The sequence below is a fragment of the Crocodylus porosus genome, unplaced genomic scaffold (assembly GCF_001723895.1).
Source record: "Crocodylus porosus isolate Cpor-Errol unplaced genomic scaffold, CroPor_comp1, whole genome shotgun sequence".
In the NCBI taxonomy this organism is placed as follows: Eukaryota; Metazoa; Chordata; order Crocodylia; family Crocodylidae; genus Crocodylus; species Crocodylus porosus.
Window position 1 is genome coordinate 130,068,923 of NW_017728931.1, and position 15,761 is coordinate 130,084,683.

The 15,761-nt window shown below is 41.1% G+C and overlaps 1 protein-coding gene across 1 annotated transcript in view; it reads right to left on the reverse strand.

Moving 5' to 3' along the window:
* Positions 1-15,761, reverse strand: part of SEMA3A (semaphorin 3A) — a 165,308-nt gene that overhangs the window by 15,180 nt on the left and 134,367 nt on the right. Inside the window, exons 11-13 of the mRNA XM_019543651.1 lie at positions 12,364-12,455; positions 8,743-8,784; positions 1,227-1,384 (exon numbers count right to left, since the gene is read on the reverse strand). Coding sequence (XP_019399196.1) covers positions 1,227-1,384; positions 8,743-8,784; positions 12,364-12,455 — 292 coding nt within the window. The remainder of the gene's footprint in view (positions 1-1,226; positions 1,385-8,742; positions 8,785-12,363; positions 12,456-15,761) is intronic.

Here is a 15,761-nt window from a genome sequence, read left to right on the forward strand (position 1 = left end):
TAAGATGCAAACCTTGGAAATTTCAGTCCTCTCTAGCTGAAGTAACTGTGCTACAGATGTTGGCTACCAACCCTTACTTCACCCATGTCTTCCAGGTGTCAACCAAGCAACCAGTCCCAGGAGCCTGATATGTCCAACGATAATAACAGTAAACTTCAGTTTCAAGATAAAGATTGCTACTTCTGCATGTAAATTTCTGGACTTCTCACATTTTCTGAAGTGTAAAATATTTGCCAGATTTGCTTTGACATGATCTTCCTCTGAGCAAATGCTTTTTGCATTAACTCACCTGATAGAAAGATGTGATATGCCAAGCATGGCCAAGAGTCTGCTTTTATTTTCATGTGTTTATCAATTATGTTATTCCATATTTATACTTGTGTATCTAACAGCATGTTTTAACTCTCTTGGCTGAAGTTAAAGCTGAAGAGTGATTGCCTTAAAACTGAATGGGGGCAGAGAATATATGTTTTTAAAACTTCAGACAAGCAGCTAATCTGCAGTATTTAGGAGTACGAAAATGAATATTTTCCACTTGAAGTGGCTGATTCCTCTCCCCTTTGCACCGTCTGTAATCATTGACACCAATGAGTATAAAATTCTACCAAATCAGAATGGATACCATTTTGTATCTACTTGGCACTGAGATAAATAACTACTCAAGTTATACAGCAATAAAAAATAGGTATACCATGTATATAGTGATTTAAACCAGTGCAAAGCAGAAAGCAGATGTGGAATAGTATCTATTCTGATTTGGGTAATGTTGATAGATGTGTATATGTGAATAATACCTTTCTATTGTTCCCCAGACACTCAATTAATATTCATTTAGCATTTCTACTTCTGAAAATGTAAGGCAATAAGGTTATGGTGAGCAAGTGACTTCAGGAATAAGCCATATATGAAGCTGCTCTCTATTTTAGATTTTAAAAGATGTTGTTGACATTTACTACTGTGTAAGGAGTTACATTTTCATTTCAGAGCTGGCATCTTCCTGAAATTTTTTTTTTTTTTACCATGTTTCTTCCAATTCATCCCAAGAAGTAGTAATATTCATTCAAGCAAGACTTGATATTGCTTGTAACTCCCGTGACTTGTTTTCCTTGGAATGGAAAAAGCTCCAATTAACCACCCTATGAAAAATCTCTAAAGCCCTCAGGTCCCATTGAGACAATCAGTCAAGGCGAGTAGCATGCAATTCTGACATCTGAAACTGTTCCTACCTTTTAGCAGTGGGAAAGTAACGGGAACAAGAAGAGCCATCCCAGGCACAGTATGGGTCTCTAGCAAGGCAACACTCGGCACACGCTTTCCCATACACATCACAGCGGTGCAAAGGAAGCTGTGAAACTCCGGTTGCTGAGCCAATGTAGAGCTGTTGCTGTGAAAAAAGTACAATTTTGCAAATGATCAGGTTTCACTAGAAAGACATGCAAAATACATTATTCTGTGTGTGTGTGTGTGCGCGCGCGTGTGTGTGTGTTTGGGACCTGCTTCTCCTTTCATGTATATATTTTTTACACCATAATAGTGCTATGATGTCTGCTCCTGGGCTGTGTCCAGACGATCAGGGGCATGCACTTGCAACGGCACAAATTTGTGCCATTACTTTGTGCCACTGCACACACCCCTACAATGTGTCCTTTGTTACGGGACGCATTGTCCTGTTGTGGGCAAACTGCCCATGCCCAGCTCCTCCTAGTTTCTGGTCAGGCTCCCCATGCTGCAAGGGGGTCTGGCCGGGCTGCAGGGTGCCTCAGTACAGGGCTAGCCAGCAGGCATCCCCCAAACTAAGGCATGCTGCACCCCACCCAGCTGGGAAGGGCACGTGAAGACAGGGGAGCAGGTAGGCCAGGGTGCTGCCTGCTCCCCCATCTCAAGGCATACTGCACCCCAGCCAGTCACTCCAACTGTTACAGCCAACCTGGACCCTGGGCAGGCCCCTGCTGCCCGCCACAGAGCCGGTGCTGCTCACAGCAGGTGGCGGGGAGGTTGCAAGCAGTTGCACTGAGGTCTGCAGAGCCCCGACCAGACTCATTGTGTGTGGCAGGTGCGCGCACGCCTCAGGGAGAACAGCAGGGGAGCTGTGAAGGGCCCCATCCTTGTTGTGGCAGTGCAGCCCCAGCCCTGTCCCTACCATCTGTTCCATGGTGCATGTGCCAAGCAAAATGCCTTCATGCACCATGCTCTGGCATGTGCACCAGGGGTTGCCAACCCCAGCCATATAAGATGATGGACACCTATGGGAAACACAGCAGGATGCAGCACCACACTAAAATGGGAAAATTGAAACACTTCCTTTTTAGCCCACTTCCCAGATAACCTGCTGTGAACTTAGATCTGTTGAAGACAGAGGGGATATTGAAGTACAATTCCTGTGCAGCACCATGGTAAGAAATATTTTGGTTTTAAGCTCTCCAGTACCATACAAAAATATCCTAGTATATGTATAGAGTCACTAAAATGTAGCTGTGAGGTAGAAAACAGGCATTACACAACGGAGGAAGGCCCCCAAACATCAGAGCAGTAAGCCTCCAGGCACTGAACCTCCAGGCCAGGGAGAAGACCTCACTGTTTAAGTTCCCAATCTAAGCAGCCTCTCTTAGAAATACGTTTCATTAGTTTTTCCTGTCTCAGAGGACAGACACTGGTGTAAGAATCCCTGTTTTTAGGGAATTTTTGCATCTACCTTATACAACCTTAGAGAGAAACCCTACACAGAAGTCAGATGATGGTAGCTGCCAATTTGTTGGGAATGCTCAAAGCTGGGCCTCCAAGAGATGGCAGGGATAAGTCACTTGGAAGGGCACCTTAGCCCCTTTTCCAGGACCTTTCTACTTCTTATGGAGTCCTGACAAAGCTGCCCTCTTCTGCCAAATCATACAAGGATGCATCAGATTTACTCTGGCTAAAATCTTATGTTCACACAGCTGCTTACACAACAGAAGAGGAGGAAATACTGCATGGAATGGATGACTGACAGGAGACATGATGGATCTTTGGGGGTTAATCAAAAGTCTAGGCATCTGTTTTATAATAATATTAGTGTATGTAACTGGGGTATTACCACACAGAAGCATGTAGCAAAGTGTCATACACTTAAATCAATATAACATGTAAAAGGAATCCAGGGCTATCCACGGAGTAATCTACAATGTGTAATAGGTTTCTCACACACTAATATAACCGATCAAAAACTTGAGGTCTACGAAATCTCTTCAGAAAGAAACTGTAAGCTGAATGTAAACAGAGAACCATCATGGGAAATTAAAAAATATGTGATAAAGCCAAAGTAAAATTACTTAAAGATTTTGCTCCTGCTGGAAACTTCATTACTTTCAAACCGGCAAGTACGGTCTGTGGTTTAGACACCCTATGGTCGCAAGACTGCCACCCTCTTTGCTTCAGAGCAATGCATTTAGGATGCAGCTGGTGAGCATTATGTTAAAGAGTGATAATATATCATTCCAGGCAATATGAAATTGAAAAAGCACTAAGGGAATGATCTGTATCCATGTCTCAGTAATATTCTGTCATAGAAGTCAAACTTTCTTTTGCCCAAAGCCTCTCCCAAGAGAATTTGTGTTTAATCAATCAGCTGATTATCAGATCAACTATAGCAGGAGCTTATCCATTAAGAGTTCCTTCCAAACTACTGCAGCAACAGTACTATAGAAAAGATTAGTGGGATAAGGAAGGAGTAAAATATGTTCTTTGCAGTCCAGTAGTCACTGTTTGCAATCAGAAACCACACAAAAAACACTTGAGATGCAGCTTTTTTCTTGGGGCTTGGAATAAGAGAGAACTGGGGCATCTTGATGTGCAGCAAAAAATGTACCACTGCAAAACAAAATGTTTAAAAAAACAAATATTTTGGGAAGGAATTTTCTAAAGAACTTAAGGGAATGAGAGGCCCAAATCCCACAGAATTATTCTGAAGGGTAGATGCATAACTTGCTCTTTTCTGATGACAATCACAGCGTATGTGCTGAAAGGTACCGTTCTGGCAATGACGTGTGCACTGCAAGGAATGGGCACTAGTCCCTCTGCAGTGAGCCAGTAAGAGGTCACATAAGCAGAGCATCGTTTTGTGCTGGCCCTCTCTTCAGGGGTGACTGCTACCCACTCTGAGCAGAAATGGTGTTCACTGAATAAGACACTATACATCCCATGTGTGGATAAATAGATCATAAGATATTCCTGAAGGTTTGAGAGATCATCTTGCCATTTCACTCCCATGACTAGAAATTTGGATGAGGTCTAAGAGCTTGACAGTGTCAATCGGAGACCACCTTAGCTTACAGCTTTTCTTTTTAGAAAGTGAGCCTCAGAGTGAATTTAAGTTGGAGGCGTGAGAGAGGCAAAAGCCTGCTCACCATCACGCTGTTTCCTACTCAACTCAGTGAAGCCTGTTTGTGTTGACTCAGCAGGAGACAAGGAGGGGGAAAGATCTGGCGTTAAATACATCTCTGTGAGCTGTTTCCTGCCACCAGTTGAAGACACAAACCATGGAAACCGAGATGATGGAGTATCTGGGGTCAGCATGACTAACTAAAAGCATTGTTCCTGTAACAACTGTGCTATTAAGGTGCTGCAGTGGGTCAAACGACAGTATAGACTCAAAGGACATGTCCTGATGAGCGAGCACATGCAGAGGCATGCACTCCCCACAGCACAAATAGCAGTGGCACGTATTTCTACCACTATTATTTGTCCCCGGGCATGACCCTGCACACGCACTCCAGTGGCATGGCAAATTGATCTCAGTTGGGTAAGAGAAGCTAGTACCTGTGATGGCCCCAGCATCCTTATGGGGTCCTGGGGGCCCCCTGGGGCAACGGTGATGCCAGGCTGGCTGCTCAGAGCCTGGCCAGCAGCCAGAGAACGGCCCTGGCTGACCAGGCTCCCTTTCTGGCAGTGCATGCTGCTGCTGCATGTGCCATACTGTTTTTAGCTGTGGGTTTTTTTGACACTGGGATCTCCTGGTGTCAAAAAATCCACTGTGCTGCAAATTAGCAGTGTAGCAAATGGGTACCTGTGCACCACATGCAGTTTGCAGCACCTCAGATGAGTCTGAGGCTCTGCAAGCTGCACGTGCAGGCTCACTGAGATGTGCCCAAGAGGCTATAGCCAGATGTTCTAAGTGTGCTGTTAGTCCAGCAAGAACTGAATAGGTCTTGAAGGTCAGTGGGTTTAGGAGACCAGACCCCTATAGGAGGAACAAGGGGGCTTTAGTGATTAAATTGAAATCTAGCCTTTCTAAGGAGAGAGAACAAAGCTGAAAACAAACTTTGAACAAATCTGAAAACAGTCAGCATATGAAGGCTCATTCTGAATTCACACGCCATGCCTACATGAGACTCTGACTACATAGTTGTTACTGTGCAGTCATTTAGTAGTTGCATACTCAAGTACTAAATGACTGTGAAGTAATGCGAGTTACTACATAGTAGTGTCCCCACATGGCTTCCTGGTGACAATGACCGCACAGTAGATCATTAATGTGTAGTAGGGCTGTGCGAAGCTTTGGTGGTCTATTTGATTTGGAGGAGATTTGGTCCAATTCAGCAGCCAAATCTAAATCAAATTGGGAGACCCATTAAAAAGTGCAAATCAAATTGGAAGCCTCGAAATTGATTCACAGAGATTCAGCCCCGATTCAAAGATTTGGCCATAGACCAAACAGGCAGCAGTCCTTGACCACGCTGGACACAGCTGCCTCCAGTTGGTAAGTCTGTTGTGGTGGGCAGAGAGGGGAGTGAAGGGGCATGGTGGGGCAGATCAATGCCCCCCACATTGAGGGAGGGATTGGGGCTGGGACTGGGACAAGGAGCCTAGTAGGAGCGGGAGACTTAGGGAATGGGACTCCCACCACTGCACACTGCCACACCACTGGTCCAGGAAGGCATGGCCCCTGGATGTGCACAGGGCAGGCAGGGCTGGGCTGTACTCCTGGCTCCTCCTGACCCTCGCAGCACAGGATTAGGGACTATGGGAAGGCTACAACCACCCTAAAGTTCTCCACAGCCCCTGCCGCTGGCCTTTCCTGATCCAGGTGCACGCACTCGCCCCCATACCATGGTGCTTCTTACCCTGCAGGGGCATGTGGAGCAAAGCTGCAGTTTGTTTGGGAGCGTGGGGAGCCTGAAGTGGCTTCAGCCACTGTGCGCCGCTTGTCCAAGGCAGGACAGTGGCACGGTCCCACGCCTCCCCACCATGGTTGGGCGAGTGGCGGGAGGGCATAGCCACTGCTCCCAGCACCTTTCACTGCCTGTCTAGAGTGTAGCCCTCATGCGGATCCAGGGACACACATCTGCTCCCATGCCCTCCTAGACTGGTGGCTCATGGCAGCTCATGGTGGCAGAAGCCCCCCTGCCCGAGTCCCATGCCCCAGCCCCAATCCCTGCCTCACTGTGGGGGCATTGATCTGTGCCCCCACCACATCCCTTCTCTCCCCCCTTCCCCCACCACAACAGATTTACCAGCTGGAGGCAGCTATGTCTAGCATGGCTGAGGATTGTTGCCTGCTTAGTCTATGGCCAAATCTCCGAATCGGTGCTGAATCTTCGACTCCGATTCGGCCGTGTCAAATCGGGACAGTGACACAAATCACTGAACTGAATTGGCCGAATCCAAATCCGAGTCGCATACTTGCTGCTTCGCACAGGTCTAATGCACAGTAGTATTGCGTCATGGTTTGTGTCCCACGATGCTATTGTGCAGTAGTAACAAGTTACTGTGCAGTAATCGCCTCATGTAGATGCAGCCACAGAGAAGGCCCTCGTTATGTTGTCCAGCCTAGACAGGTAGTATTCATGCCTTTGCAGAGGTGTTTGTATCTCATAAACCTCACACTGGGAACAAAGCTTGTGGAACCATACTTAAGGAAGAAAAATGAGTTGAAATGTAGTAGATTCATAGTGTGGAGACTCACTGATGGGGGTGGCTAGAAAGGTAGCAATAATAAAATGTTGAAGTGGGGGAACAATCAACCTTTTAGAGTATCCAGAAATAAACAGAAAGCTGCAAGAACAGAGCCTTCTGAACCAGACTGAATTCTACCGAGTTCATAACTATGATTTTTTAGTTATAAAAAGAATAAAATGATTTATTTGAAATTATTTAATAAAACATGATAATGCTATTGTTTACATTTTTTGCTTTTGTTCTGTGTGATGTATGGAAATCATTTTTTTCTGTTATCACACTGTTTTTTATGAAAGCCCCCTATATATCAGAACACAATGACCGATGTGTTCAAGCTAGAAAACCTACAGCATTTTAAATCATAAACATAATATGGTAGTGCCTTGCCAAATATTTCTCTGCTACAAAGATACAGTGCCAAAAGCTTGTCATGCTGCATCATGATTCTGTAACTTTTTAACCCAAGGCTGGCTGATATTTCATGATCTTAACTTTGCTTGAATAACTTTCTATGCTCTTTATAGCTTGGGACAATGTTAATATTGTAAAATTGTTTTCAGAAGGCTCAAGGAAAACTGTAATCACTCCTGAATGAATAAAGATGCTTTGAAGAAGAGGTTGTACTGAAATGCATAAGCCATTATAAAATATGATTGGCTGCTTTAATGGAATGTGATTATAAAAATAATCAAAAGCAGAGCATTTTGGTCTGCTGTAAACATATATACAGCTTGACAGGCTTGTTTTTAAATATTTTTGTCTTCAGTGGCACATTCTTTTTACACTGCCATTTCTGTTATTTTAAGTGATAAACTGTGTCAGGGAAGTGGCCCCAAACAACATGTTTTGTTTCAAATGCATGCAGTTTTTCAGAGACATATTCTGAGTACAGTGGAGGCCTGGATACATTTTTCAGCCTCTGAAAAGGAGAGCTTTGTCTGTTCTTTATAGCATAAGCCAAGATTTTCGTGGGTGATATGGTTTATTAGACCAACTGCATGGTTGGGATAGACTTAGATAAGCTTTCAAATGCAATGCAATCTTTTTCATTATAGGATGTAACTCAGCTTTCTAAAGGGGGCTGGCACAATTAAAAGACACCCCTAAAGCTCACTTGATGCTCTATATTAACAGGGTACAGGATGCTCTATATTAACAGGCATGGGAGCATGGACCTGTTGCAGATGGGTGAATGGCACCTGGTGGAATATGCATTATCATAGATGGACCCAATCCTCCAAAAACTATCAGGTGTCATCCTTAGAACACAATGTTAGTGGGAATATTCATGGTGGCAAGCAAGATTTACAGAATCAGGCCCAAAGCCAGCAGCGTGGTGCTAAGGCACAGGGAAAGAGCTCATAATTCACCTCTCTACCTTTTAGTTTCCTTAATCAAAGATGTTATAATGTATGCAGAAAATGACTGGAGTCCCACTTAAATCAATGGAGAGTTTTGCCACTAACTTCCCTGGAGCAGCAGTAAGTGAAAGTCCAAATAGAGACGTGTTGTAAATTTAACAGCTTTGTAGTCATGTGGGAGGCTTCAGTAATGTGGAATTTTTCCTGAGATCCTACGAACAGCTGGCTAGTTTGCATTTAGTTTCCACCTTGCCAGAAATGCACACACTAGGTTTTCCCTTTTTTCCTTTGCCTGTCACATTTTCCTTGAGAAAATACTGGTGTTTATGTAAAAGGATGGGATGCTGCTGGTGTAATTAATATGTCTCTACTAACTGCCAAGTTAGTGTCTCTGAAATATACAGGCCAGTAAATATTTAAAGAATGATTTAAAGCTTGTGCACCACAGTACCTGCTTTGTGGAAATCTTCATTGCTGAAATAATGGTAGGTTCCTAGAAAAAAAGAAAAAAAGAAGCATTAAATGAATTAAAATGGAAGATATAGTTTAAAAATATGGAAGTGTTGCTAGAGGGTCTTGCTAGCTACAAACTGCCTCCCTTGGTCATGGTAGTCCTTCCTGACTTTTACAATGGAATGTTTTTATTGTTATAGATGAATTAGAATGCGTGTGCATGTGTGTCTGTGCATGTCATTAATTGCTATGCTGAATCTGGACATCTTCAGTGCAGCAATTACTAAGTCATTTCTCATCTTTCTTATTATTCCAGAGATGTTGGTTTTCTTGTTTTTTCACTTTGTGATATTAATTTCTGCACAGATCATGACATTAACATTTTCAGGAATCCTTGAAATGCGCATAGCGTGCACACAAAAAATCTCAATGATACATACTCATTATGATCCTTCCTAACAATAATTAATGTGAAGGGATTTATTAATATTTTTTGATATTCTTATGGAGAAAATAATAACCTTTTAACATATTCACAGGGCATGGGGGATAGAACTGAAATAAATTGCATATTTTAATGATACCTAAAGAAGACCACACACACATAATGGTGTTTGTGGTTGCAGGATCTAAATATATAACAAGTAGCAACATTTTCATCCTGTGCAATACTGAGTATTTAAGCAAAAGAGGGCATGTTTACATGTGTGATTTAATACTAAGTAGCCTATTTTACTTTGTGTTAAAGTGTCATGTAAAAAAAAGTGCAATTACACTAAAGTGCAATAAAATAGGCCACTGCGCATTAAGCATCACTTAAAAACATGCACTATTAGTACTGCACATTAGGATAGCTTAATGCACATTTATTTAGTACCTCACATTGAAGGTACTAAATTTAATGCACATTAGGAAAAGCGAATTAATGTACATATAGACAGCCACAATGTACAAAATCCTCTATGCCCTATTCAGATACTGACATCAAGGGGACATTGTGCCTACACAATGCAGGCAGAACTTGGGCCAATAATTAGTTACTATATCAAACACTGTGAGGTTTTGTAAAAGTGAACATTTAATAACATCCTGCATCAGGGCTTGATCCTAACTCTCCAACTTAATTGGGTAGCCTGAAAGGTTTCTATGAGATTACTCACGTGAGTAAGTGCTATTGGATTGAGTCATTTGTTGCAACTAAATTAGGAGTTTCACTGAAGTACAAACCTAACTGCATCCCAAAACTCTCTTACTGATCCTATGCATCCTATTTTTATCAAGGTACATTAATATAGTTGTTATTAAGCGTTCACACTTGCAAAGTTTTCAACTTGCTGATCCTGGGAGAATTTGATATGGCTCAGTGGATGCTAAGTATGTGGACTCGCCTTTACAAATAGGTTAACAGACCTGGTATTAGAAAGCATCAATTACGTGTAACATTTGAATGAAAGCTGAACTCATTCATTTGTTTGCTCAGCTGGTCACAGAAATATTGCACAAATTGGGTTAAAAAAGGCATTTGTTATCAATGTAATAGATCTGGAAGTTTTGTGAAATTATAAATGAAAAAAACTATTGTATTCAGCACACTGCAGCTTAACCAGTAAAATACCTTCTTCATGACACAGATGCAGACTCTTCCATATCCAATAAAAACTTAGATGTGGTAAATTGAAAGTAACTATTAAAAGACCTGACTCTCTTCTTGTTATACATGTATTCCCATCTCAAAGCTCCTTTCCTGAGCAAAGTGTTTAAAGGAGGGTTAGTATACATGGACACATCTACATGAGATGTTTACTGCATAGTTGACTAATTAGGTCTGCAGTAAATGTTTTGGCTTCTTTTTTATTCATGTGTAGTATATGGAGCTCAGATGGAGTGGTCCAGACTGGCAGGGGACCCAGCTGCTTCCCCATCTCTGTGTGTTGTGCAGAAGCTGGCTGGGGCACATTGTGCTTCAGTGGGGGGGCTGCCTGCCAGCTAGTCCTACACTGAACCACCTTGTGCCCAGCCAGCCCCCCTGCAGCACATGGGGCCCAGTTGAAGCAGTCCTGGACTGGAAGACTGACCTCCTGAGTCCCCTGCCAGCCCGGACTGCTCCAACCAGGCTCCAAGTTCTGTGAATGAATAAACTCTGGATAAATATATTCTGGAGTTCATTCATCCACATTAACTGCATGTGTAGACATGCCCAATGAAGATCACACCTAAAGTACCAAACTATATTTATGTAACACCTAGTAAAGTTAGCACAAGTACAGTTAAATCTCAAATCCTAATCCGCCAGTAACTACGGTACTGCTGAAAATACATTTTGAAATTAAATGTTGATTGTGTTGTTCCTATTTAATTATATTTATATATACTTTATTGATTATATCTCCTTTAGGTTGGTAATTTCCTTTTATTATGGAAGAAACCCTAATACTTTCAAAGTTGACAGGTTATACTCTAGTATTCCTAATAACTTTGCTGCATGTAAGAAATAAAGAAGTCAGTATCCAGAGATAACTTGTCTCATTTTTCCCTCATAGCTTCCTTCATAGCTTCTTATTTATTTTTTGTGTTGAAAAAATAGTTGTTGGAAAAACTGAACAGAGCCTGATAGCAAGGTACACCAACCTTCAGACAATGATAATTGTGCTTACTTTGTCTGCAAACATTTGAATGTTGAAAATAAAAAATTCTACAAGTCTTGCCCATATATGTTTTGTCTCTTCATCAACTAAAGATGAAATAAATGGACAGATAGTGCAGGAAACCTTGACTTTTTTGTAGTGTGCCAAATACAAAGCATCCCTTAGGATCCATCTAAATCTCTTTAGAAACTCCTTTAAAATACTCTGCCTAAATATTCAGAAGTAACTACTTCGTGTAGCTACTAGTAAACTAGTAATTCAGTTTTGGGTGGCTCAGTGTGAGGGCAGATACTTTTAGAGGGTAGCTACTTTGTGAAAACTGAGTTTAATTTCTACAAAACATCCACTCTGAAATTCAGGCCTTCTTAAGGTAACTCAAGTCAGGCACAAATGTAGTGAATCGCTCACAAAGACAGTTTGGAAATGTAGTTACTTGCTTTCTTTTCTTCCTGAAGGCATCAGGCACAGGAAAAGGCTGGAAGTCAACACGATCCCTAAGCTAGTGAAAATATATGCTTAATTTGTGTATGTTGGTCATTTTTTTTTAATTGATGTGTCATGGAGTACCCAGGAATAAGACTGAAGAATCACCTCCCACGCTGACCTTTTGAATTGTTCTTCTGGAAGTTTCTAGGTAATATTATTTTGTATATCTTTACAGAAGAGGATGGCTGCTGAGATTCAGGAGAACGCCTCTTGTTCAACTGTAAGTGACAACTGCTCAGAGATTCAGTGATTCTGATTAACCACTAAAACTCGCAACAAGAGTTAGGAATGTAATTTCTTTTAACAGTAACCTCCAACTAGCGCTGAAAGCTCCAAGGTTTATTTTGACTAGTGTCTGGGACTCTAATTGACAAGCTAATTAGAAGGGCATGCCAAGCTCCTCTGTGGTCATCCTGCAAAACATTCAGTTTGCAGCTGTTTACAGAAAAAAATCTACAACCTGACACTTGAAATTCAGCAGCACTTACCCGAAAGACTGTCATTTCTTCCAGCAAGACTTCCTCTAAATCATGCCAAGTCTCCTTAGGAATTGAAACCACTTTCAGAACGGTCCCAATATCTGAAGGAAAAGAAAAAGAAAATGTCCAGGTGCTTAATTAATGTACTCCAAGTAAAGAGACACCAGAATTCTTTGAAATATTGTCAATGTGTAATTATTTCCAATACATGGATTAAGAGGCTCCATATCAGTCAGACATGATTTGGCACAATATCCCTCACTTAAAGATGTAAATCTTTTAATTATAGAAATACCACAATAAAAAATGAACTCTAACCATGCTTCAGCTGTTATAAGAGTGAACAGGACAGTGGAATATTATTAGAGTGTTGTCATGAAATGTCAGCTGCCTCAGAGGTATACTTAAAGATGAGAATGCACTAAATTTACCCGACCACATTTTATTACCCAGTCTGAGATAGGAAATTTTTCATACTTGTTTTAAAATACATGTGCAGATGTTGTTAGACGGCTCCGTGTGGATACACGGGCAGCTGGGAAAATGTTGTCAAACTAATGAAGTTGTCAGATCTTAAGTATGTGCTGATCTTCTCGGTGTCAAGTAAAAGAAACTAAAATGTATACGTCCCTGAAGACATCCATATTTCTATTGCATGATGAATGATATTAGCCTCTGTTTGGGGAGGGAAGGGGGGAATTAAAGCTCTACTACTAGTTTCTTTGCTTTACAGATAGTCTTGTACCGGTGAGTTGTACAGTTTCTATTTATGCCACTGAAATTGTGACACTGACTTTCATGTGAGCAGGCCCTTGAAACCTCAAAGCTACACACTCTGTAGAGGACATTTGAATTTCATGACCCAAGGCCACATATCGTTTTCAGCCTTTGAGGCACAAATATATGCTTTTCTTCAATAAACAGAAGTTTCAGAAACAGGTGCAACTTTGCCAATCTGGTCCCAAATAACAGGGTGTCTAGTTTGTCGCATGTTACTGAAGTCTTTACCATAACAAGAAAGATGGAGATTCCAATATAATGTTTTAGGTCTGTTAATTATGGTGCTGTCTCAGAATATTGTGGACAATAATAAGCGTTCAGCCTTAGAAAACCAGTCCCCTTATAGATGTCTCTAACTGGACATCCAAATTAATTATTCACTTTGACAATTGTAGGCAACAGGTAAAAGTAGTAAGGTATCAAGCATAACAAAACTATGGAGGTCAACATTCTTCCGAAGGCAAAAATGTTCAAAGAGTAACTCTTGCAAACTACTCAATGCTTCTATGATTTCCATAAATAAATAAATAAATAAATACTTTGTGGTTATATACTAATTTTGTTGAAAAAAATTATATAAACATTTTAATTTCAACAAAGACAACACACTTTATCACAACATTATGGATATGGGCAATTCTGACATCTGTATTTTTTGTTACCATCATTACTATTATTTTAAAAGATTTATATCAAGGATAATACAGAATACCACAGAACAAATAGAACACAAAGTTAAGATGAATCATAACTTTTGGATATAATAAAAGAAATAATTCAAGATTAAAATTGATAGTAGTAAGGGAATGGAAAATTGTCTTAATTACCTGGCTCTAATTTGGTTATGCTTTTAAGAAAAATGTACTCTAAGTGTCAAAGAAAAATTTAATCTAATGAAATAGGGGCTAGCAGAGTTTTGGTGGGGTTTTATTTGGATTAGAATATGACTGCTGGCAACACATTTTTAAATTCCATTGAATGCTAGAGTTTGGAAACGTAAGTGGAGTTTTGATAAAGTCAAGCAACTGGAGTAATGGAATCTGCGGAAGGCAGGTAGACACATTGGAGTTGTAAAAATCACATTCTTTAATACATGGTTTTCTTTTAAGAAGATCCTGCTATGATTATGGTAGCTTGGTGTTGTGGAAAGCCCTTGAGGTCAAAGATGTTAATCACTATGGTGGCTCCGATTAGACCCCAGGTACCAGTGTGGAGCATTATCTCAGTTCTAGATCAAGTTTTGCAGAGTAGTATTTCAAACTATTTCACACAAATTGAATTAGGCTTCTCTTTAAGGATCAATGGGCTCCGGTGAGTAACTAAGTTTAGAAGATAAGATTACTGTTATTAATTCGCTTTACTGACAGATGGACCTAAACTGTGTCAAGTGATCCCCAACACAAAACATTTAGGACAAACTAAATGGATACATTGAAACCTGGGTTTTTACACACATATTTTCAGGCATTCTGATATGATTTTGTTTCCACCATGGAGTAGCCAAGTGTGGAGGGGAGACCTATAATGGGTGTCTACACATTGATCTATGGTGATGTAGCGATGAGCTACGTCACCATATGGTGCACTACAGCAATATAGCCATCCTGTGAGTCTACACATGATCAGCAGCTATGTTGCTGTAGCAGCATGCTCCCCCCGTTTCAGTGTGTTGCTACGGTGACCTAGTGGCAAAATCTAACCTTGCACCACATGCATGGCACAGTACAGGCAGTTACTGCACTATGCTTTAGTACTTCCAAACAAAATATTAAAGCATGGCACTGGAGAAATGTTGCTATATGGCAATGTGTAGACACACCCATTGGGAACAAAACTTCTTGGCCTAAGTTTTTAGCCACAGGACAGGAAAATATGAACATACTGAATGGCCTACTAATTACTCTGGGTTTAATTATCACCTGTTATGTCAATGGCCATAAAAGGGTTTCCTTAGTTTACTGCAGTTCTGTAGCCCACAGGGATAATACTGATTGGTGCCATGCTAATAGGAAACAGCTAATGGCTAAATGTGATCTGATGGGACAGAGACACACAAAGTAACCCAATCACATTATGCAGGGGTCAACTATGACTTTGTCCCAAATCCTGATCAACAAGATGAAAATCAAATTCTGATTAGGTTCCATAATCGGCTCCCCTAGTTTTCAGGGTCCTGTATCTGGTTCTTAATACTAGATTGCTGGCTCATCTCTCTTTGCTGTAATTTAGTCCACCCTCTTCCTGCCTATCCTCACAGAAGGGAGTGTATGTACTACATGGAAGATATTTTTTTTCCATGCTGCTAAACTGAACATAGGCAAAGAGCAAAGAAAACTAAGGTGCACCTTATAAGCACTCACTTTGGCCAGGTAGGGCCAGACACCCATCCACTGTTTATGGCTATTATTGATACCTGACTGAAAAATCATGCACATGTATAACACTGAATTGATTTCTAGTACTGTTTTGTCACATATGAGTAACTGCATTTGCAGAACTAGCTCACAATTTGGGAGCACAAGTTCAAGTATTACCATGTCACCTGCAAATCAGATAGACTTGCAGATATCTGGACCTACAGTGAAGTGTGGGAACAAAACTCCTGCACACAAAAGGGAAATTAAATT